This window comes from Mchenga conophoros, linkage group LG16 (assembly GCF_057382185.1).
Source record: "Mchenga conophoros isolate Kocher_MC1m ecotype Shallow Benthic linkage group LG16, M_conophoros_male_GT1.1, whole genome shotgun sequence".
Classification (NCBI taxonomy): domain Eukaryota; kingdom Metazoa; phylum Chordata; class Actinopteri; order Cichliformes; family Cichlidae; genus Mchenga; species Mchenga conophoros.
Window position 1 is genome coordinate 9,913,297 of NC_140541.1, and position 25,747 is coordinate 9,939,043.

The window sequence follows — 25,747 nt, forward strand, 5'->3', positions numbered from 1 at the left end:
GCCTTTTGATGGTGAAGGGAACCGTACTTACTGACACCTTGACTTTCTTTGCAATTTCTTTGTAGGAAAGACCTAAATTTTTAAGTGTTATGCTGGTCTGTCTCTCTTCCACTGTTAATTGCTTTTTTCTCACCTTTTTTGTGCAACACACTACTTTCTGCAACACAGGATTTTGGGAAACCCTACCTTTTTTTTAACCTCTTGGAGTTCATCACTTACCTTTGTAACCTTTCAAGCTATTTATTGGACTTGAAAGACTTGAATTGGAATAAATAATTGAAAAAATTGGTGTGTTCTAAAAAGAACCCTCACTGTTCTATAAATTTGTCAAATAATTATATTCTCTAAAGTAAATTTGTGTAAATTATGGAATTGTTACGGTGGCCCTGAGAGGCCAAACGGACTGCAACTTAAGAAAACACCAGCAATAAGAAAAACGCTGTAAAAGCACACAAAACACAATGGAAATAGGAAAAAAGAAAACAGAAACAGAAATTATCTTAAAGTGCATTAACTATTTTTTCTCCCCACATTGCATTGCAGTGTGCATGATGTCGATCTACATGAAATTCTCTTAGCCTGAACAGAATTACATATTTAAATATAGGACTATATTTGCTGTTATTTTATTATCATTTCTGCCGGTCAACTAATTTTTTCTTCTTTAAAATTTGTTTTTCAATTAATACCCACGTATGTATGTAGTAAAAGAGGAGGAGCCAGAAAATGTACCCGTGTAAGTAAGGGCTAACCACTGTCGGCTTATGTCTCCAGAGGTTGAACATGGTAATAGGTCTTTGTGGAGAGTTGAATGAGATATATGGAGCTTGAAGTTTCATTTCATCACATATTTGGTCTGATTTGAACAGTTCACTTTCTAAAGATGAACACACACCAAGTTTAGGTATCTATGAATAATAATATTTTATATGTACTAGTTTTAAACATTCTGCCTGTTTAAAATTTTAGTTTGTAATATCTGATTTTCATGAATGCTGAAATGAATATAACATATATAACTTTTGGTGGTCATGTGGAAGTGGAGAAATACAGATATATTTATTTTGTAATTATGTTTATGGTATACGGTCTAATAATTTGCAGCAATTCCACTATTGTGTGGGTCATCATAGTTCAAAAAAGCCTTCATGAGCCTATGTACATTTTCATTGCTGCTTTGTTAGTGAATTCTGTTGTTTTGAGCACTGTCATCTACCCGAAGCTTTTGATTGACTTCTTATCTGAAAAACAGATTATTTTGTATCACGCCTGTCTTTTTCAAGTATTCATGTTTTATGTTTTAAGCAGTTCAGAATTCTTACTGCTGTCAGCTATGGCTTATGACAGATATGTGTCTATATGTAAACCTTTGCAATATCCTTCTATAATGAGAAGAACAAGAGTCAATATTTTCCTGCTTTTGTGCTGGTTTTTACCTGCTATTCAGGTTGCAGTGCCAATAGCAGGAAATGCAAATACACCATTCTGTAACTTTACTTTGAAAGGTATTTTTTGTAACAATTCGGTCAACCATCTTTATTGTGTCAATTCAAGAGAATTATCTATATATGGTATGGTTGTTCTATTTAATGTTGCCCTTTCTCCTATGTTTTTTATACTTTTTACATACATAAAGATAATTATAGTTGCCTATCAGAGTTGTGGAAATGTCAGAAAAAAAGCTGCACAAACCTGTTTGCCTCATGTGCTAGTTCTAATTAACTATTCTTGTTTGCTTACGTATGATATGGTTATAGTTAGACTGGAATCAGAGTTTCCTAAAACTGCACGTTTTATAATGACATTGCAATTTATAACATATAACCCTCTTTGCAATCCAATAATATATGGACTAAAAATGAAAGAAATCTCTAAAAACCTCAAAAGGTTGTTCTCTTGAACTAATGTAAACTATTGTAGACTTTTATAGTCTTTTGTTAAAAATTGTTTTTTAGTGTTTATTTAAGAGGTGTTAAATGATATCTGATCTTTGGTAGGTCTTTAATAAGACCTATCATTTCTGAGACATTTTCTTTTCAGTGTAAAAACTGATAAACTTCTCCAGCTATTCAAAGCATGTGATTCTGTTCAGTAATTTTTGGATTATTCATTAAAAAATATTACTATCATTACTCCTATTCATAATATTGTTTCTTCATATACAGTTTAAGGACATTTGAAATGATTGATTGAATGAAAACCAAAAATATATAGCTTTTTCTCTTTTGTATTATAATATCACAGATTTCTGTGGTCATAGTGTGAGATTCAAAAACTGGGCCTTTTCCTTGTGCAACAGAGAGCGGATCATTATTTAAAATTCTAAATGAAAGTAAGAAAATAGCAAGATCCTACCTGTCTGATATCACTTTTCCCATATAGATTTCTGAATAAAGAAATGTGTTCATAATTTTATACTGTGATTTCATATTTATTGGTTCTCACAATCAAATCCAAAAGCTGAGACTATGTATGAAGATAACTGAAAATATGGAGGAAGTAGTTTGACATGAGGACAAGTACATAAGGAAGCGAGAGAATTAACATGCCGAGGTTTTTTTTATCTGTATTGCAGCCCTCTGTAAATGAAATAGGGTTCAGAATGCATATTGAAAACATATGGATTGACATCACCAAAAAATTGTAGGTCTGACTAAAGTATATATTTTCCGTTTGATTTATATGTAGGTTTATGTGATTCTGAATTTCATTATGTGGTGTGACTATTGCAAAATGAGCAGTTTTTTTATGGAGATATAATGGTCAAATCTTGTAACTCTTCAGAGTAGTTTAAAGGATTTTGTTTTAATTACCTCACATGAAAGTAAACATTTGAATTAAATACATTTTATAATATAGCCAGTAAATATATTTTACTGAATTTCTAAATTCACATAATCAAATACAGGAAAAAACAGTCTAAAAATAACTATAATAAAAAGAAGTTTCTAAATGAATGTTAGATATATTTCAGTATTACACTATTAATCGGTTGTGTACCACAGACCTCTAAGCTGGAAGTAGTACTTAGAAGACCATCTCTTCACTTAGATGTTTTAGCTAATAATAGACTAATAGGCAACCTTACTGTTATCTCAAAAATTGTCGTAATTGTAAAAAATAGTTGTAAAATATGTAACTGTTAATCGTCAGAGAAATTGTTTATTTGAACAGTTTCAGTCATGTTTCAGAGCTCATCACAAGACAGAAACAGCTTTGGTGAAGGTTACAAATTATTTTCTAATGGCCTCTGACAGTCAACTCATCTCTGTGGTTGTCCTGCTTTACCTCAATGCAGTAAATTTAAATTTCACACACTAAGGTTATCACTCATAATACTCATAATATACTCATCACCAAATAATTTTCCAATATTAAATGGACGCTCTTTCGATCAGTGCTCTTTTTATGTAATTGGTTTACAACTAGTTTCATTTTTTTATTTTTTTCCACTGATGAATTGATGATTTTTTTAGATTTATTCCTGTAGGGCTGTAAAATTTTGGAGCCAAACAAAGGTTATATATTCTTATGTAAGGTTATATTGTGTGCGCTTGTGGTTTGTGTGTGTGTGTGTGTGTGTGTGTGTGTGTGTGTGTGTGTGTGTGTGAGTGCGTCTATGTGGTATGGATTGACATTTGACCTGCGCTGTACCTGGGCTCCGGGGACATTTCGACTTTTTGCTGTGTATTCATGTGTCCCCCTAAAACATGACTTGTAAATGCATTTTTAAGTGTCTAAATAATAATTTTTTCTACTTCTTATGAGGTCATTATTTATCTTTTGACCTGTATTTGCTTAAACTGTAGTGTAAATTCATTTATTAAACTATAATTAAAAGATTTTCTGATTTTCTTAAAAGTCCACCTATACCCCTCACCTGATTTTTGTGTATTCCAGTGTATTGCACAGCGACGTTTCGAGTTAGAGTGGATGTGTGTAGGTACTGCAATTGAATACACATTTTCAATACACACGGCCGGAAGTCATTGTGATTGGTAGGCTATATATATAGGCGGTACCTACAGGAAACGGCGCCACAACTTTCGCGCGCGCGCCCTTTAACAAGTGTATGTCGACGGCAATACGAAGACGGATTAAAAACACAAAGGTAAGCCTTTTTTAATGTAAAATGCACCATGACTTTAATACTATATGAAATTATAGGTGCACAGGCCTATATTAAACTGGTTTAATTTATGCTTTATGGACTGTTAGTGAGTCTTTGAAGAAGTAAAACGGCCCCAGCGTTTGTCATTGAGTAAATAAAATAGGGCTGACGACTAACCGCGTCAACGCGATAAAGCGGGCTAACCCGTGTCAGGATTTACTCGGTGTTAAAGCATTATTGTGGCTTAAACGTGTTAATGCCGACATCGCGACTAACGCGATTAACAATTAAACCAGCGCAGTCTGAGTCAAAATCCCTGATGTCGCTGTTAGCTAATTTCGGGCAGTTTGTCCAATGTCTGTCCATTCTGCTGACAGCCCTAAAATAAAAGCAAGGGTATAAGTGTATTTAGTCGTGTATTTATTTATATGCCTGAAGAAAAAACTTCTTACAGTTTTGATGCCTAAGCTTTCTCAGTACTTGTATCACTCTCTGCAGTCGCCATTACAGAAATGTCACATGTCGCCATTTTGAGTACTAGGCCTTTAACATTTTAAAAGAAGGCATAAATTAGGACTATGAATAAGTCAGCTGTGTTTATGCTGTAAACTACACTACTGCTAGTTCTGCTACTACTGATGATGATGACAATGATGACGATAATCGTAATACTTTATATGCTTTGGTAATGCAGCCAATCAAAACGTACAGGAGAACATGCGAAGGAGACGCATTCCTCCACGGGAGGATGCAGTCTGTCATGTTTCTGCTGGAAGGGACAAACTGGGACTTGATATCCACTACATAAATGCCTTCAAAGGTAAGTTGGTCTTTAGTTTGGATTAGATTTGGAGTTTGTCACTTTGTCTTTTGTCACTCACTTGGTATGCCTCTGCAATTCAGGTCGGGGCATTTTCACGACTGTTCCATTCCAAAAAGGAGACTTCCTTTTGGAATACAGAGGTAAACTCATAACAAAAGAAGAATGTGAGCGGAGACCCAGAGTTTATCATGACAGCCTGAAGGTGTTCATGTTTGAATTCAAGTTTGATGGAAAACTCTGGTGGTGCGTATTATATCAGTGTAGTTTGATTAAGATTAAATTACACATTGCTTTTGATTTATGAAAAAAAAAGCTTCCTAACTAACTAGTTAAGCTAATACTTTTTTGCCTAACCCCACAGTGTGGATGCATCTCAAGAAGATGGGTCATTAGGCAGACTTGTCAACGACAACCACATCAGTCCAAGCGCTAAGATGAAAATATTAAATATCAATGGAAAGCCCCATCTATGCTTATTTGCAAGCAGAGACACAAGTCCAGGCGAAGAAATAGACTATAATTATGGTGACTCGGATTGGCCTTGGAGATGCAAGGTATTTCTACAATTGTACTTTTTGGAACTGATAAATTGCATACCGTAAGCCATTTTTACATTTGTACCTACTCAAATTGGCTTAACGTGACTTAGGGCATCTAGTTTTTCACTGAAATTGAGTATCACCTACTGTGCCTGGGGTCACTATAGCAATGCAGCCGAGCATCCAGTGATATAAATGCCACAGCAAGCATGGACGTCAAGGTGACAAAATGCCTGCTCAGTCTATACTTTAGTGTTCAATTCAGGGATCACGCTGTTAATTTTGGTCGCTATTTCAAACATTTCAGAGTTTCAAAAATGATGGCTTGGATTTTCACGAAGGAGGCGCACTCATAACTTATCGAGTGACACCATTGACCAGCCACCTGGTGGCATTCAGTCTATGTCAAATTTTCTGATCACTTTGGATCACTTGGAACCTTGGTGCAGTAGTTACTGAAAAACTACATGGTACTATAACCTACTGGAAAAACAGGGGTAGGTACTAATGGAAAACAGGCAATTGTGATGGCTGCCACATCAAAGCCCTCTAAAAGCACTAAAAAAATATCAGCAGGTATGCAGAAATAAAAAATGGCTTTCGGTTTCTAAATTTTAACAGTGATTGATGTTTAATGTGATTCTACACAGCAAAATCTCCAGTGTTAAATTAACACTGGAGAGTGTCTATAAGGGTCCACACCTCTGAGTGTTAAATACAACACTGTTGAGTGTTAAATTAACACTTTTGACAGTGTTATATGTTTAAAAGTAACCTAGTCAGTTTTGAAGATTAACAATGGCTAACACTGAGCAGTGCTGATTTTCTAACACTGGAAAATAACTCAAAATGTTAGAAATATTCCAGTGTTAGAAAATCAGCACTGCTCAGTGTTAGCCACTGTTAATCTTCAAAACTGACTAGGTTACTTTTAAACATATAACACTGTCAAAAGTGTTCATTTAACACACAACAGTGTTGTGTGGACCCATATAGACACTCTCTAGTGTTAATTTAACACTGGAGATTTTGCTGTGTAGCCTCTTTAGTTAGATTCATTTTAAATTTTGGCCCTCGAAGATAAATGGGCCCTAGTGACAGTTCGTTGCTGCTACAGGTGATTGTTTTACTCCTTTAGCAATGGCTTAAAAAATAAAGAAATCACACTGACTATTTGTCTCTTAATCATAGGGCCTTAAATTCTCTATACATGACAGTGAATATTTTAAAGACATTAGCTTGAAACTTATCTTTCTCATACAGTTTATTTAATGTTTCAAAAGCGTCTTCAAAAATGCACTGTATATTCATTCTCTATCTGTTACACACGAAGACGGAGACCAGCCAGATTCAGAAGACTGAGCTGCCTAAAGCCGCAACCAAACAGCTTTCCAAACAATGATCTGGACCTGAAACATCCAGAGCCTGAAAGGGTAAATATAATCCAGTGTACCACTTAATGAACTAATAATTTAATCTATCATCATTCTTTATGGATGCTGTGTGTGTGTGTTTGGCAGTCACCTGAGTGTGATGTGATTTACATGGACCGTGGCTTGTAGGTCCCTTTCATTGTTTCAAAGTGCAAGTCTGGATAACATCTGAGTGTGTGTGTGTTAACCACCCAAATGTGACTTAGGAGGACCACACTGTTATTGGGGGACTCTGTCAAAGTTTGCTTCATGGTGACATCACTCTGGTTTTAGGAGGGGTCTTCTCGTATTTTTTGACAGTTTGACCTACAGCATGCAGAACTGACTGCATGTGCTTTGTTTCTATGTTGAAATTTTTTGAAACTCAGGCTTGAACATTAAGATAGATAGTACTATACAACTTCTTAACTTGTTTTAGGCACTTTTTACTGCTGTAGTGCATGGGTTCTCTCTGGCTGTGTACTCTGGCTTCTTCCCACAGTCCAAAGATGTAGCTTATGGGGTTAGGTTAACTGGTGATTCAAAACTGCCCTTTGGTGTGAATGCAAATGCTTGTCCTTCCATGTTAGACTGGTGATCTGTCCAGGTTGTACTGCCCTATGGTAGCTGGTATAGGCCCCAAACCTGCTACCCCACAATCCTGATAAGGATAAGTGGAAGAGGATGGATGATTGCAAAGGAATCAGTTGTTAATTATTGTAGCCAGTATTTTTTTCAGAAGAAAACATTTCTTGAGCGGAAAGGACCCCCCCCCACACACACACACACACACATGCAAATTAAAAACAGAAGCACAGGCCTGCCCAGTACAGTTGCAAGAAGAGCACTTGGTCTAATCTTTGTGCCATCTTTTCTTTGTTGCAGGATCTTGATGAAGAAATGCCTCAGCAAGGCTCAGAAGCCATGCATTCTTCTTCAGTGCAAGATTTTGAAGAGGTAACATTGACCTAGGACAGATTTTAATGAATGTTTCTCATGCACGATGTGTACCCTACGCTATTTGCCGATAGTGAAATGGTTTATTCATCCTCTTGAGTGATGCATTTTTAGTAACTGTCAGATTACTGTTCTTTTGTCTTCATTTTCTATCTGTTACACACGAAGACTGAGACCAGCCAGATTCAGAAGACTGAGCTGCCTAAAGCCGCAACCAAACAGCTTTCCAAACAATGATCTGGACCTGAAACATCCAGAGCCTGAAAGGGTAAATATAATCCAGTGTACCACTTAATGAACTAATAATTTAATCTATCATCATTCTTTATGGATGCTGTGTGTGTGTGTTTGGCAGTCACCTGGGTGTGATGTGATTTACATGGACCGTGGCTTGTAGGTCCCTTTCATTGTTTCAAAGTGCAAGTCTGGATAACATCTGTGTGTGTGTGTGTTAACCACCCAAATGTGACTTAGGAGGACCACACTGTTATTGGGGGACTCTGTCAAAGTTTGCTTCATGGTGACATCACTCTGGTTTTAGGAGGGGTCTTCTCGTATTTTTTGACAGTTTGACCTACCCCCCGTCCCAATCCCTTTTTGTCCCCCATAAACCCCCCACCAGAGCGGCCAAAGGTTCGCCATCGAGCCCCACCCTCAACAGAGCAATCGAAGTCACATTGCCCAGCCTCGCCCCCCTTAGTTCCTCTTCATGCCCTGTCTCCGCAGTCTGATGCGTGATGTGTGAAGGGTCCGGGCTGTGAGGATTATGGCAGTGATGACTTTTCCCAGGAGAAGCTGGGACCCTGTTTACTAGAAGGTTTTAAAATCTCTGTACTTTTAGGTGACAGGAGACATGTGGCCTGGTCAAAACACAGAGAGCTGCACTCTAAAAGATCTTTAAACATAGTAAACATACCTTGTGTGCCACAGACTGCTCCCAAACACGAGGGGACAAGTAATACCTCTAAAACACTTAAGTTGGCTTTATTAAACATTAGATCTCTAGCTGGGAAAACATTTTTAATTAATGATTTAATCACTGAACACAGCCTTGATTTTATGTTTTTAACTGAAACTTGGTTGGACCAAAGTAACAGTGGAGCTGTTCTCATCGAGACGACCCCTCCTAACTACAGTTTTATCAGTGAGGTCAGGGCGAGCAGGAGAGGAGGAGGGGTTGCTGTCTTATTTAATGAATCATTTCAATGTAAGCAGCTATCTCCTGGAAGTTTTCAGTCTTTTGAATATGTGGCTTTACAGCTGAAGGCCCCATCCAAAGTTGTGTTTCTTAATGTTTACAGGCCTCCCAAATACTGCACAGACTTTTTTAATGACCTCAGTGAACTGCTGTCTGTGATCTGTGTTGATTTTGACTGTGTAATTATTGTTGGGGATTTTAACATTCATGTGGACAACCCTCAGGACAAAGGGACTAAAGACCTGAGTAACACTCTGGGCAACTTTGGGCTGACTCAGCATGTAACAGAGGCCACACATAATAGAGGACACACTCTTGACCTACTGATCTCCAAAGGCCTGAGCATTTCAAAGGTTACTGTGTCTGATGTGGGCCTGTCTGATCATTACTGTGTTTTCTTTGAAAGTAAAATCTCAGCCCACACAAATATATCAACAACAGTGATCACAAAACGGTGTATAACTGAACACAGTAGTGCAATTTTTAACCAGGTCTTCCCATTAACACCTGACCTGCCCAGAGGGTCAGTCAATGAGCTCGTCAATAGCTTCAATGCTAACATGTTAAATGTAATGGACACTATTGCTCCCATTAAGGTGAAGGTTATCTCTGGAAGGAAAAAGTCTCCATGGAGAAACTCCACACTGGTGAAAAATGAAAAAAGGAGAGTGTAGGAAAGCTGAGCGCAGATGGAGAAAAACAAACCTCCAGGTTCATTATGACATTTATAAAGAGAAACTTCACAATTATTATTTACAACTGAGGAATGCAAGGAGGTCCTACTTCTCTGACATCATCACTAAAAACAGCCATAATGCTCGGGTCTTATTTTCTACAGTTGACAGGCTAACAAACCCTCCTGTGTCAGTGGCAGCTGAACTTCATTCGACCATGGCCTGCAATGACTTTGCCAAATTCTTCACTGAAAAAATCCAAAAAATTAGACAAGCAATTGGTACATCAACAGCAGATCCAGGATATGTACTGTGTCCACCAAAAAACTGTTTAAACACCATGAAACAGTTTCAACCTATTAACAGCAAAGACCTGGAGGACATCTTAGGTCAACTGAACTCCTCCTCCTGCTGTTTAGATGTCCTGCCAACAAGTTTTTTCAAAAAGGTCTCAAAGACTTTAGAGTCAGACCTGTTACAGATCGTCAACTTTTCTTTATTATCAGGCGTGTTTCCAGAATCACTAAAAACTGCTGTAATAAAACCTATACTGAAAAAGGACAATCTTGACAAGACACAAATGAACAACTACAGGCCGATCTCAAATCTCCCGTTTTTAAGTAAGATCATTGAAAAAGCAGTTTCTCAACAGCTCAGTTACTTCTTAAAACAGGCCGATCTCAAATCTCCCGTTTTTAAGTAAGATCATTGAAAAAGCAGTTTCTCAACAGCTCAGTTACTTCTTAAAACAGAATAATTGCTACGATGCCTTCCAGTCAGGTTTTAGACAGAACCACAGCACTGAAACTGCTCTGACCAAAGTGTTTAATGACATATGTCTGAATACAGACAGTGGAAAAATGTCAGTCCTAGTTTTACTGGATCTCAGTGCAGCATTTGATACAGTTGACCACAACATATTACTCAAACGACTGGAGAACTGGACAGGTCTTTCAGGAACTGTACTAAACTGGTTCAAAACATACGTAGAAAACAGGAAATACTTTGTATCAATAGGTAACTTCACATCTGAGCAGACAAGTATCACATGTGGAGTTCCCCAAGGTTCCATCTTGGGACCCCTTCTGTTTAACATCTACATGCTCCCACTGGCACAGATTATAAACAACAACAAAATAAACTATCACAGCTATGCAGATGACACACAAATATATATCACAATGTCACCAGGAGACCGAGGCCCTGTGCAGGCTCTTGGTAAATGCATTGAGGAAATCAATGACTGGTTGTGCCACAATTTTCTCCAGCTAAACAAAAACAAAACTGAGGTAATAGTCTTTGGCGCCAAAGAAAAACGATTACAGGTCACCAGAGAACTTCAATCTATACATCTAAAAACCACAAACCAGGCGAGAAATTTGGGTGTAGTGATGGATGCAGACCTAAACTTAGAAAAACACATTAAGACAATAACAAAGTCAGCTTACTATCACCTCAAGAATATTTCAAGGATAAAAGATCTGATGTCTCAACAGGACCTGGAAAAACTAGTCCATGCATTCATCTTTAGTAGGCTTGATTACTGTAACAGCATCTTTACAGGTCTACCTAAAAAATCAGTCAGACAACTACAGCTCATTCAGAACTCTGCTGCTCGAGTCCTCACTAAGACCAAAAAAGTGGACCACATCAGTCCAGCTCTGAGGTCTTTACACTGGCTGCCTGTCCGTCAGAGGATAGACTTTAAAGTTCTGATGCTGGCCTATAAAGCTCTGAATGGTTTAGGACCAAAATACATCAATGACCTCCTGACCCAGTATGAACCTTCCAGATCCCTCAGGTCATCTGGATCCGGTCTTTTATCAGTTCCCAGAGTCAGAACCAGACACAGAGAAGCTGCATTCAGCTTTTATGCTCCTTATATCTGGAACAAACTCCCAGAAAGCCTCAGATCAGCTGAAACACTCAGTTTATTTAAATCCAGGTTGAAGACTCACCTGTTCTCAGCTGCATTTGAATAAAGCACCAAATCCACACTTTAAGCTTAAATTTCAAAACTTACATTTAACTACTGATTTTATCTACTGTTCTGATTTTATCTGTTTTGATTTTATATACTGTTTTGTTTGTTTGTTTGTTTGTTTGTTTGTTTGTTTGTTTGTTTGTTAATTAGTTAGTTAGTTTATTTGCTTGTTTTAATCAATTTTAAATCATGCTTTTTATTTGTTCTTGTTTCTAATGTCTCTGTAAAGCACTTTGAATCACCTTGTTGTTGAATTGTGCTATACAAATAAACTTGCCTTGCCTTGCCTTGCCTTACAGCATGCAGAACTGACTGCATGTGCTTTGTGTCTATGTTGAAATGGTTTGAAACTCAGGCTTGAACATTAAGATAGATAGTACTATACAACTTCTTAACTTGTTTTAGGCACTTTTTACTGCTGTAGTGCATGGGTTCTCTCTGGCTGTGTACTCTGGCTTCTTCCCACAGTCCAAAGATGTAGCTTATGGGGTTAGGTTAACTGGTGATTCAAAACTGCCCTTTGGTGTGAATGCAAATGCTTGTCCTTCCATGTTAGACTGGTGATCTGTCCAGGTTGTACTGCCCTATGGTAGCTGGTATAGGCCCCAAACCTGCTTGCTACCCCACAATCCTGATAAGGATAAGTGGAAGAGGATGGATGATTGCAAAGGAATCAGTTAATTATTGTAGCCAGTATTTTTTTCAGAAGAAAACATTTCTTGAGTGGAAAGCCCCCCCCCCCCCCCCCCCCACACACACACACACATGCAAATTAAAAACAGAAGCACAGGCCTGCCCAGTACAGTTGCAAGAAGAGCACTTGGTCTAATCTTTGTGCCATCTTTTCTTTGTTGCAGGATCTTGATGAAGAAATGCCTCAGCAAGGCTCAGAAGCCATGCATTCTTCTTCAGTGCAAGATTTTGAAGAGGTAACATTGACCTAGGACAGATTTTAATGAATGTTTCTCATGCACGATGTGTACCCTACGCTATTTGCCGATAGTGAAATGGTTTATTCATCCTCTTGAGTGATGCATTTTTAGTAACTGTCAGATTACTGTTCTTTTGTCTTCATTTTCTATCTGTTACACACGAAGACTGAGACCAGCCAGATTCAGAAGACTGAGCTGCCTAAAGCCGCAACCAAACAGCTTTCCAAACAATGATCTGGACCTGAAACATCCAGAGCCTGAAAGGGTAAATATAATCCAGTGTACCACTTAATGAACTAATAATTTAATCTATCATCATTCTTTATGGATGCTGTGTGTGTGTGTTTGGCAGTCACCTGGGTGTGATGTGATTTACATGGACGAAGTTTATTAGTTGATATCTGCAACTGAATTGAAAACACCTCACCTTTCCAACTGTCCAAAACAAATAAATGTTGCAATATTTTGCTAACAGTGTCACAATCATCGTCTGGTGTGCACAACAATATCATCTTTGGACAAGTGCATTCAGTGTGTGGGACCGGTTTCCTCCCTCAAGTGGCTTGGCTATAAGTGCAAAGGTGAGACATTTAGTGAATAGGTACAGTGTATAGTAAAAAGCATTAATAGAGTTCAACAAGTTAAGACTAGCTGAAATGAACACTGCTCCCTTTTTAATTAATGGGTGGTCACGTCTAATTAAAGAAATGTAGTATTACCTCATTGGTGCAGGACCTTGTAAAAATGGTATACTTGGGATTGTCCTCAATCCCCCATTCCATAACATAAACTGCTCAAAATAATAAAGGGAACACTTAAACAATGCGATGTTACTCCAAGTCAGAACACACTTCTGTGAAATCAAACTGTTCACTTAGGAAGTAACACTGACAACCAGTTTCACATGCTGTTTTGCAAATAGAGTAGACAACAAGTGGAAATTATAGTCAATTCACCATAATAAAGGACTGGTTCTGCAGGTGGTGACCACAGACCACTTCTCAGTACCTATGCTTTCTGGCTGATGTTATGGTCACTTTTGAATGCTGGCCGTGATTTCATTTTAGTGGTAGCATGAGACGGTCTACAACCCACACAAGTGGCTCAGGTAGTGCAGCTCATCTAGCGTAGCACATCAATGTGAGCTGTGGCAAGAAGGTTTGCTGTGTCTGTTAGTGTAGTGTCCAGAGCATGGAGGTGCTACCTGGATGTGGAGTAGGCCATAGGAGGGCAACAACCCAGCAGCAGGACCGCTACCTCCACCTTTGTGCAAGGAGGAACAAGAGGAGCCCTGCAAAATGACCTCAAACAGGCCACAAATGTGCATCTGTCTGCTCAAATGGTCAGAAACTGACTTCATGAGGGTGGCTTGAGGGTCCAGCGTCCACAGGTGGGGATTGAGCTTGCAGCCCAACACCATGCAGGATGCTTGGCATTTGCCAGAAAACACAAAGTTTGGCAACTTCGGCACGGGCACCCTATGCTCCTCACAGCTGAAAGGAGGTTCAAACTGAGCACGTGACAGTCTGGAGATGCCGTGGGGAACGTTCTGCTGCCTGCAACATCCTCCAGCATGATCATATTGGCAGTGGGTCAGTAATGGTGAGGGGTGGCATTTCTGTACCTGCCAGAGAGCCTGACTGTCATTGGGTAACAAGATGAGGTCCTCGGACCCTTTGTGAGACCACATGCTGGTGCGTTTGACCCTGGGGTCCACCTAATGCGAGACGACACTGGACCTCATGTGGCTGGAGTATGTCAGCAGTTCCTCCATGACAAAGGCATTGATGCTATGGACTGGCCCGCCTGTTCCCCAGACCTGAATCCAATTGAGCACATCTGGGACATCATGTCTCACTCCATCCACCACAAACTGTCCAGGGGTTGGCAGATGCTTTAGTCCAGGTCTTGGAGGAGATCCTTCAGGAGACCATCCGCCACCTCATCCCGAGCATGCCCAGGCATTGTAGGGAAGTCATACAGGCATCTGGAGGCCACACACATTCAACTACACACTTTCATGCCATTCAACTACCTAAAGAACAAAGTATTTACCGTATTTTCACAACCATAAGGCGCACTTAAAAGTCTTAGATTTTCTTCAAAACGTACGGCGCGCCCTATAGCGCAGTGCGCCCTGTGTGTTGTAATGAGGCCGTAGTAGAAAACACCATGAGAACGCTAAAGGGTGAAGTGTATGCGTTGACTTTATCACACATACCTGTATAAAAGAACAGGTATGTGTATTATGCAGGACATCGTTGTTTTAACAACCCTGAAAATGGCAAAGAGACACGCTTACGAAGCACAGTTTAAACTGAAGGCCATCAGCTACGCGGAGGAACATGGAAATCGAGCAGCGGCGAGAGAATTTAAGATTAACGAATCGATGGTTCGCAAATGGAGGAAGCTAGAAAACAAGCTCCGGCAGGTCAAGAAAATGCAGCTGAGTTTCCGCGGACATAAGGCGAGGTGGCCCGAGTTGGACGAAAGACTCAAGCGGTGGATCATCGAGCAAAGCGGGAGAAGCGTTTCGACGGTCACCATTCGGCTAAAAGCAGTTTCACTAGCTGAAGAGATGAACATTGAACATTTCCAAGGAGGTCCGTCTTGGTGCTTTCGTTTTATGAAACGGTGCCATTTTTCCATCCGGACCAGGACTACGGTAGCGCAGCAACTTCCAGCGGATTATAATGAAAAGCTGGCCATCTTCCGCTCCTACTGCAGCAAACACATCGGTGACAAACACATCCAGCCCAGCCACATCACAAACATGGACGAGGTCCCGCTCACTTTTGACATCCCGGTGAGTCACACTGTGGAGAAGAAGGGGACCAGCACGGTAGCTATACGCACAACGGGGTATGAAAAGTCTTCTTTTACTGTTGTGCTTGGCTGCCATGCTAATGGACAGAAACTGCCGCCTATGGTGATTTTTAAGCGAAAGACTTTGCCTAAAGAGAAGTTTCCAGCAGGAATCATCATTAAGGCAAATGAAAAGGGCTGGATGGATGAGGAAATGATGAAAGAGTGGCTGAGGGAGGTGTATGTAAGGAGACCAGGTGGTTTTTTCCACGCATCACCATCGCTCTTAATCTGTGACTCTATGCGTGCCCATCTCACAGCCGATGTGAAAAAACTAGTGAAACAAATGAACTGTGAGCTTGCTGTCATTCCGGGAGGCCTGACAAAGGAACTCCAACTGCTGGACATCGGTGTGAACCGCCCGTTCAAAGTAAGGCTGCGAGCGGCCTGGGAGCGATGGATGACCGATGGAGACCACAGTTTCACCAAGAGTGGAAGGCAGCGCCGGGCGAGTCACGCCACAATTTGCCAATGGATTGTAGATGCTTGGGCTAACATGTCTGCTGGCACTGTTGTTCGAGCTTTCGCAAAAGCTGGCATCATTTCCAAGGAGCCGCACGGCACGGAAAGTGACTCTGACAGTGAAGAAAGTGAACTTGGCATGTTTGGTGGAGATTTAGCGCAGCTGTTCAATTCAGACACAGAGGATGAGGACTTCGATAGGTTTGATTGATGATAAAAATGTGAGTACCAAACTTTGTTTTGCTCCTGCTTTATTTTTTAAATATGCACACTTGTATGCTTGTGTGTTGTTGATGATGATGATTACTGGTAATAAAAATGTGAGTAAGGTACCGAACTCGGGTTTGCTCCCGCTTTATTTTTAAATACGCATACGGTACTTGTCTGCGCCCTATGATCCAGTGCGCCTTATGTGTGTGTTAAATACAGTAATGGCGCACATAACTGAGACTGCGCCTTTTAGTACAGTGCGTCTTATGGTCGTGAAAATACGGTAATAAGAATAATTCCTTCATTCACATCTGGGATGTCCTTTTTTTGGGGGGGGGGATTAGCAGTGTATGTGTAGTCATTAAAATATCCTTAAGTGTGAACAGTTTTTTTTTTTTTTTTTTTTTTTTTTTCAGCATTTGACATTACTGCAATGCTTTGACAAAAAACTACTTCACTTAAATAGAACTGCAAAGCTAAATTAAGTCTATCAAAATGTGTTTCAGTTTGTTTAGGGGTCTGGCACAAATCTTGCCTTGCAAAATTGGCAAATCAGAATTGCCACCAGTCAACACAGGTGTGTATCCCATTCATATTTGGCTTGACTTTGTTTTTCAGTTTATTTTTTACCTGTCTAAAGTATTGATCAATTAAAATAACTTTTGTTCTTACATTCCAGAAAGAAGAAATTTCTGAATATTCAGGGGAGGATGGATTGCCACATTCAGTTCAGGATCAAATATCAAGCGATGATGATGGCAACCACAGCATATCAGAAGAAGAATATGTGCCAGATTCAGAGTCATATGATGAAGATTCAGATGAAGACATCTCATTATTGCCAAGCACATCAAAAGGTCTGCTATGCCAAAATGACATCTCCAAAGCGCATGAACAATCAGATTCAATGAATTTAATCCACAACTTGACAAAGGACAAGCCACAAGATAAAAGTGAGCTTTGCGAAACTGAATCAGAAAAAATGACTTTAAGTAAAAGAAATTACTGCTATTTTTGTGGCAAACCACAAGCTAAAATTTCCCGCCACCTGAAAACGCACAAAACGGCTCCTGATGTTGTGCATGCATTTTCCCTGCCTAGAGACTCAAACGAGCGTAAAAGTCTGTTAGAGAAATTGAGAAATAAGGGAAATTTTAAGCATAATGCTGCAGTTTTGCATGGTGGAGTGGGACCACTGAAAGTGAAGAGAAGACCCAAGATTAAAGCAGTAGAGGGAAAGTTCGCTCATTGCTTTTATTGTCAAGGGATGTATGTTCGCAAGGATCTTTGGAGACATGTCCGCAGATGTCCGAACAAACCAAAAGATGACACGGATAAAGAACCTGGAAGAACCAAAGTACTCGGCCTGGCTTTAACTCTGGAGTCTCAGTGTTATCCGCAGGTGTCAAGTGGAGTCTGGAAGGTTCTTGCTGTTATGAAACAAGATGAGATTGCCTCAGCTGTGCGAAATGACTTTACTGTTATTCACTTTGCCCAGTCCCTCTACAATAAACATGGACAAGACCCTACAAAGTATGATTATATACGACAGAAGCTTCGTGAAGCGGGACGTTTGTTGTTGTGTCTGCGCACAGAATTCTCAGTGCATAACATGGAAGAAGCTATTAAGCCTGCTAATTTCCAGAGAGTTGTGCAAGCAGTAAAGAAAGTTTCAGGTTTTGATGAAGAGACACTGTCATACAAAACTCCAAGCCTTGCGCTGAAACTGGGACATACACTGTATAAAATGTCTGACATTATCCATTGTCGTGCCCTCATGACAGAGGATGAAGCCCTAATCAAGTCCACTGATGCGTTCAAGAAGTTGTATGTCTCCAAATGGTCCGAGATGGTGTCTCACCGTGCCTTGAACACATTGAGTGAGGCAAAGTTTAACAAGCCATCAACATTGCCCTTTACAGAAGATGTTCGGATTCTCCATCACTACCTTCAAAAATCTGCAGAAAGTGCCTTTTGCAGCTTGGAGAACGAAGCCACAGCTCAGAATTATGCCCAACTTGCACAAGTTACACTCTCACAAATCATTGTGTTCAACCGAAGACGTTCTGGAGAGGTTTCAAAGATGCGCCTCAAAAGTTTTCTTGAAAGAGACAAAACAGCACTCCACACAGATGTTGCCATGGGGCTCTCAGAAATGGAACAGAGACTCTGTAACTATTTCTGTAGAATAGAAATAATGGGGAAAAGGGACAGAAATGTTCCGGTTCTGCTAACACCAAGCATGCTGGATGCTCTGTCACTACTGGTTAGTAGGAGGCCTGACTGTGGTATTTGTGCCACTAATATCTACCTCTTTGCAAGACCCCGATCAATGAGTCATTACAGAGGAATGGACTCCTTGCGTGTTCATGCACACCAGTGTGGAGCAAAGCAGCCTGAGTATCTAAGATCGACACAGCTCAGAAAACATGTTGCCACACTCTCACAAGTCCTTAATTTGAAAAACAACGAACTTGATCAGGTTGCAGATTTCCTGGGTCATGATATCCGCGTTCACCGCGAATTCTACAGATTACCAGTTCCCACAACACAGCTGGCCAAGATTTCCAAACTGCTTTTAACACTGGAAAAAGGACATCTTTCCCAGATCCAGGGGAAATCACTGGATGAGATCAAAATAGAAGGTTTGTATTGAAAGGAGCAAATATTAGGGCAGTAGTTGAATATTATGCTTTATCAACAGAATTAAAACCTAAAAGCACAGACCATTCTGTTAAATGTCCATGATTTAAGGTTCTTGAAGTCTATTGTTTCATCACTTTGCAACATTTGGCAAACTGCAGAGTGGTGGCCTTAAATAGTAAAACTATGTACTATAATTTCCAGTATTTGTTCTGTATTTTGTCATATCTTGTTGTTAATGTGAGGTTTTTGGGGGGGTTGTGTTTGTTTGTTTTTTTGTTTTGTTTTCCCCCCCCCACAATTTCTCAGATGAAATTGCATTAAGTGATGCTGAAACAAAGGACAGTGAGAGTGAATCAGATGATGATGACACAGCACTCACAATGTCGGCGTGTGGCACCAGTGAGCCTGTACATGCAGTAGCTGATTCCACAAACACAGCGCAGCTCCAAGACACTGTAGATTGTGGTAAGTTACCACTAGCTTGGTTTCTGTGGATAAAATGTTTGTTACAAATATTAAAACTTAATCAAATTGTGTAATCAGCAGATGAAGGACCACTCACAATGCCTGCAGCAAGTGAGACTGCTGCTCCCTCTGAAGGTAAGGGGTGCAGTTGGTTCTCTAAGCGTATTATTGTTTCATCACTTTGCAACATATGGCAAACTGCAGAGTGGTGGCAAAAAGTCACTTGGATGAGTGACAAAATGTTTCTCCCACTGAAAACGCTACGTCCAGATTAACAGAATCAACATTTTGGGATTTACTTACCTGGATGATTGAGCATGCATCAAGAGACTTTTATTCAACTTTTTATTTAGTCTTTTATTCACAGCGGAACACTAAATGTTGTCTCATTTTAGAAATTTGATAAATTTTCAAAGAGAATTTTAGCTCGTTTTGATATTGATGGTAGCAACACATTTCAGAAGTTAATACAGGGTAGCATCCATTCTTTTAACAAGCAAATGTTTTTTGTTTTTTTTGTTTGGTTTTTTGTTTGTTTTAACTACTACTACTTTATATATCTTCCAGAGAAAAATGCTGCTCAATCCCACAATTCATTTCATTTATTTATTCATTTTCAGGCACAACAAATACCTATATTGAACATAAAATACACAAAACAAAAAACAAAACTTGCCTGAAAAAGGAGTGGGACGAAGAAAACTTATTAAATCCCACCCCTATACTCACTCATCAACAAAAAAAACCAATAAACTTCCCACAGCTACGCCCATCATTGCATACAGACCCATCAACAGCCCCGGGCAGATACAAGCATCTAAGCGGCAGCTCGCAACCAACAATTAGAGCCTTCATAACTGAATACAGAATATATAAATTATAAATTGCATTACCACAGGTAACAGGCAGTAATAACTACAAGTAACAGACACACATACATATACATACATATATATCTACACACACAAGTACATATATGTACATACATACGCACACTTTATTTTTTTATTTTTTATTTTGGAATCCATACCAGCAATGGTAAGAGGACAGACATTACAGAGCACACTAAAACCCATTATTGAGTATACTGTGACCAGACCAACTGTTTGTAGAGAAATTTAAATCTATGAATATTTTTGCATTGTTTCAATTGTAAACTCAGACTGTTCCAGATTTTCACACCACATACAGACACACAAAAGCCTTTACGGGTTGTTCGAGTTCTGGGTAATTTGAATTCTCCAAAGCCTCTCACATTATAAACCTTTTCTCGAATTTCAAATCTAGTTTGTAAATTTGCCGGTAAAAGTTTAGTAAAAGCTTTATACAAAATTATGGATGTATTGTAATTAACCAGATCCTGGAATTTAAGTAACTTTGCCTGAAGAAAGAATTTGTGAGTATGATCTAGATAACCAGCCTTGTGAATAATACGCAGTGCTCGTTTCTGTACTGTGACTAATGGATTAGTTGTATTTTTATATGTATTTCCCCACACTTCCACACAATATGTAAGATATGGAAGAACCAGGGTACAGTACAGAGTACGAAGTGCATCTTTATCAAGGAATTGTTTCACTTTGTTCAAAACTGCGAGGCTTCTGGAAATTTTGGTTTTTATGTGTCTGACGTGGGGTTTCCATGAAATTTTGTTATCAATTATAACTCCCAAAAATTTGTTTTCACTCACATTATCAATTGGTACACCTTCAATGATAATTGGTAATTCTATATTATATTTTAAATTACCAAAAAACATTGCTTTAGTTTTATTTATATTTAATGATAATTTATTTATGTCCATCCATTTTTTTATTAATTTTAGCTCCCTGTTTACAGTCATTACAAGATCAGTATAATCATCGCTACTGAAAAATATGTTGGTGTCATCTGCGAACAGTATGAGTTTAAGTACTTGAGAAACATCAAACAACAACGAGCAACAACAATTCCCGAAGAGCTCCCAAAAACATGTGGTCCAAGGCTGAGGTTGCTGCAGTGATGAGGCATTTTAAAGACCACATAAACGAAGGGAAACTAGCCACCAAAAATGAATGCAGTCATTGCAAATTGGTAGAAGATCCGGTGTTGGCAGGAAGAACAGTTCAAAACATAAGAGATTTTGTAAGAAACAGAGGATTAACTGCAAGAAGGCAGAAAAAAAATGAACTAAAATAACTGTTTAGCCAGATGTGGTTTTACATCTTGGTCAGATTGCCAATTGTTGTTAACACTGATGTTCTGTTTAAAGAAAAAAAAAAAGTTCTTGTTAAATACAGAAGCAGTTTGTATTTCATAATTTTTACATTTAATTTATTTAGGGTTTTTTTTTTGACGGGTTATATTTAAAATAAAAAATTATAAATGCATATTTTCTCCCCTTAATATTTACCTTTAAACTATTAAAATTCATTTTAAATGTTTTTAATTTTTCTGTTTTCTATATTTTTATATTTCTGTGGGAAGCGTGGGCATTTTTGTCCATAGATTTCTTTTTTTATTTATGGTTAAAATTAATGTTCAGATCCAAGAACACTAATAAAATGATGTTCCAGTAATCCTGTGTCCTGTCAGATGTGTATTTATGGTAATGATGAGCTATTTAAATATTACATCATTGTCCCTTTAAAGACCCAATATTGTTTTTTTGGACCTCATAAAACACATTGTTGTCAAGTGGACAATGTCTCCAGAAAACACAATAGAGTCTGGTTGGTGTGTATCAGTGTATCTAGACTTCTATAGGGAGTGTATGAGGTCTGAAGTGACCCAAATTTTTTTCAGATTTTTTCGAACACTTTAACCTCACTCCCTTGGCTCTAAGTCCTTTGAAAAGGGTAGTCCACTTAAACCACCACCGGGCGGATTGACGTAGGATAGTCCCTCCATACCACATAGACCCGTGTGTGTGTGTGTGTGTGTGGTCTTAGAAGAAAAAAGTAAGTTCCAACTGTATGTTTATGCAATTTTACTTCAGGATTAGGTGACAGAAATTAAGTTGACAGTCCATAGGTGATATAAGGTTACTGTAATGAGTATCATTAGTGAGCTTGCATCCCACCTGCACTGTGTAAAACAACAGGCCAAGCCTCAGAGGAGTGGCCTGACTACAGCCAGTCTCTAAACAACTAATTATCTCACAGTAGCTACTATGAAGGACTTTTGGGATGTTTTCCCATGTATCACTGTCATTAGCAGGATCCGTGAACCTGATCTAATGTAGTATATCACAACAAACATCCAGTACCTTTGGGTCTTCACACCAGAGAGAAGAGAGAGAAGGAGAGAATTTATTATTTCAATGGCCTCCACAATGTGTCACTAAGTTGTAACTATCACAGACGTAACTGTCAAAAGGATAAAGTGGTCAACAAGCCATTTTGTCTTTTGGCCTAAGAGAGCAATTAAACTTGCCTTGTATTAAAAAGTTTGGTATTAATTATCAGAAATAGGAGATTTAAAGAGTAGCCTTCGAAGCGTACCTGACTATGGTGTAAACTAGTATAATGGATTTTAAATAAACAAGATGTGATTCAAGCACAGATTTTGAACAAGTTTTACCTTCTGAAGTCAAAGTTATCACATGTGCTAACCAGTGGCGGGGTGGCTTACTGGGCTTAAGCCCGGGTTGTTTTTTCAGAAGCTCAGGGTCTTTTGGAGTGTAATTTTTTCATAGTTAGATGCCTGGCTGACAACTGTATAAAACAAAAACTACACACAATATTTGAAGCACATAGTGCACACTGGCAGGGCCTGGCAGGGCCTGGCAGGGCGAAGGACGCGGTCTCAGCTGAACTATGGACACGCACACACATACATATACTGATACTGATAAGCACTCGCTGACACATCACCCTCCCTACCCCGGATCCAACGCCACCTCCAACGCTTACCTCCCCTCTGATGTGGACATCGGGTCAGCTGGAGGCGCAGTCGAAGATTGCAGCGGTCCCAGATCAGATGTACACACTGGAACACTTGTTGCTTGTCTGTGTTTATTGTGCTATGGTGTGTTAATATCTGTGCATTCCTGTATTATCCTTTTGTGTTACGCATTTTGATGTTTTTTTCCTTGCTACCTAGCCTGACCTGTCTCCCCAATGTGATGTTTGTGTATTGTATGTACGGTCGGCAAGGTCTGTCATCTCGGTTGTGGGGAGCTGCTGCCTGCGAGTTTGCTGTTGGAGAAGTGGAGCCAGGCAGACAGAGGAGAACTGAAGTTTGACCAGGTACCAAAGCAAATCATTCATACTGTACAAACAATGTAAATATGACAGTGTATCACGAAAGATTGATATCAAACTGATCACTTGACCCATATTACATTACTTGTTCTTCAAGTGAATCAACAAATGGCGAAATGAAAAGCCGAACAACAACAATGTTGTTTCTTTAGAGAGTCTTAGCTTACATTTGTGTTTATTTCATATTTTCAGTTGTTACCCTCCACGGCTAAATAAATTGGTTTCAGAATACAAGAATGGACATAAGGGGCTTCTTTCAAAGAAAACACTCAGGTAGATGTTATTTTATATATTATGCTTTGTATGTTGTTCAGTATATTTCTATGCAAAACAAGAGGAATTTCAATACACAGCAGGATATTCACAGTTGAAACCAGATATTTACATACACTTTATGGAAAACATAAAACAAGAACATTTTTTTACTGTACAACATCAATTTAGAGTAAACTTGTTTTGTTTTGGATAAATAAATATTGAAATATCTTTTGAATTAGTTACATGTCAGAATAAAGAGAGCTGTCTATGTTTTTTATCACTTTCATCAAATTTAGGAGTACATATACACTAAGTTTATTGTTAATTAATAAGAAAACTCCAGACGATTCCATTCTGAGCTGAAGAAGCTTCTGATAGGTTAGTAGAGTCCATGTGAGTAAACTGGTGGCACACCCGTGGATGCATATAAGGCAAAACACAGAGCCTGTTTCTTTGAAAAGGGAAAATCCAGAGATGTCAACCAAAACACCAGGAAAAGAACTGTGGAGCTCCATAAGTGTGGCTCAATTTTGAATACAATTTGGTGCCATTTACAATTAAGAAATACAGATAGTTTCTCTCTTTACTCTTAAAGTTAACAAATGTGCTTTTTATATTTATCAACCTAAAAAAAATAAACATTTAGCCTGATTTTATGTTACAATTAAAAAAGTGTTTGTGTTTTTATCTGAAGAGTTTGTAAATATCTGGTTTCAACTGTATACACAGCAAATTCAAAAGTGTTAAATGTTTTGGTGTTAAGAGTCTTCTTGCAAAAGTAGAGTTAATTTTACTCTAAGTAGAGTCACATTCTTTTAATGTAACTCTGAGGTGTAAAATGATAGTAGTTAAAATTGAGTGTTAAAAATGAGCGTTTCTCTGTCAAATCTGGAGGTGTTACAATGGAAACATTAACTCTTGACCTCTTAACTCTGAACTCCTACAGAGGCTATGACACCAATAGAGTAAATTGACAGACTCCGCCCCCAGCACGGCTCCAATCGAAGCTGAAGTGAAGCCATTTCAGAACATTTTGCTCTACATATTTGAGTTGTTTGCCATGCTTGGTAAGTCATTTTTTCAAAGATTGTTTCAATTATTATTATTAGCTTTTACTTCTGTGGCTCTTTGGAGTTGAGACAAAGCTGTGTGAAAGGCATTAGCCATGTTGCTCGGTGATAGCATAATATTCTGTTTTAGCTAGCTGAAAGGTATTGTTTGCGGGCAAATACCACAGCCTTGAAAAAAAGCTTGGATGTGAATTTTCAGTCAAACTTTTGGTCAAATACACCTAAAACAATGTCTAGAATGTGAAATGTTGGTATAATGGTGCTGCTTGAAGCCTGAAAACGATCTCCCATAAAAAAAAAAAACGAGCAAACAGCAGTAGCAGGCATCCTGACTGGATTCTACGTTAGCATAGATCCCTCCAGAATTTTGTGCACACGGTTTAGGTAAAAATTAAAAAGGTTGAGGTTTTACATTTAGTTCAGTATTACCTGTTGCCTGTGTCCTTGTCTTTTGGGGAAAATACTTTACACAAGTAATGTCTCAAAGAGGATTCCTTTTTTTTTTTTACTGTGCTGCAATTGTTTACTGGATTATTTGTGCCATTAATTAGTGTCAACTAATTGTTATTCAATCTCCGCACAGGATATGCCTGTAAAGATGGAATATGGGGGAGAGCAGAAGTGCGTTGAAGTTCCACAAAGGATGAATGAAGGACATGCATATTGTATTGAAGAAATAAGTGTTGAGAATGCTGTTATTTGCATTTACCATGTCAGACCTTTTGATAAACAAAATTCTAATGAAAGTGAGAATATGTACACTGTTACATCTTTCAGAAAATGTTTTGAAATTGTGGTGCACAGTTCAGAATAAATGTTTTTCAAAAACCATTGCGTCTTTTTAGTAAATGTTTATTTCCAAAAGAAATTTCTAGAAGTTCAGAACAGTAAATTTCC

General features: G+C 38.8%; 2 protein-coding genes and 1 long non-coding RNA gene across 3 annotated transcripts; all 3 read left to right on the forward strand.

The window, feature by feature from the left end:
* The first annotated feature begins 988 nt into the window (after window positions 1–988).
* Window positions 989–1,900, forward strand: LOC146556288 (olfactory receptor 6N2-like). Its single transcript, XM_085248772.1, has one exon. The coding sequence runs from the start codon at window positions 989–991 to the stop codon at window positions 1,898–1,900; it is 912 nt and encodes a 303-aa protein (XP_085104898.1).
* A 2,928-nt stretch (window positions 1,901–4,828) lies between these two features.
* LOC146556289 (histone-lysine N-methyltransferase set-1-like) lies at window positions 4,829–16,609 on the forward strand. The gene is made up of 6 exons (XM_085249679.1): window positions 4,829–4,931; window positions 5,015–5,177; window positions 5,296–5,488; window positions 12,839–12,895; window positions 13,106–13,211; window positions 16,584–16,609. The coding sequence occupies exons 1-6, from the start codon at window positions 4,829–4,831 to the stop codon at window positions 16,607–16,609; spliced, it is 648 nt and encodes a 215-aa protein (XP_085105805.1).
* A 1,811-nt stretch (window positions 16,610–18,420) lies between these two features.
* LOC146556290 (uncharacterized) lies at window positions 18,421–19,868 on the forward strand. Its single transcript, XR_014888898.1, has 3 exons — window positions 18,421–19,278; window positions 19,357–19,413; window positions 19,846–19,868. It is a non-coding gene; the product is annotated as an uncharacterized LOC146556290 (long non-coding RNA).
* The last annotated feature ends 5,879 nt before the right edge of the window (window positions 19,869–25,747 follow it).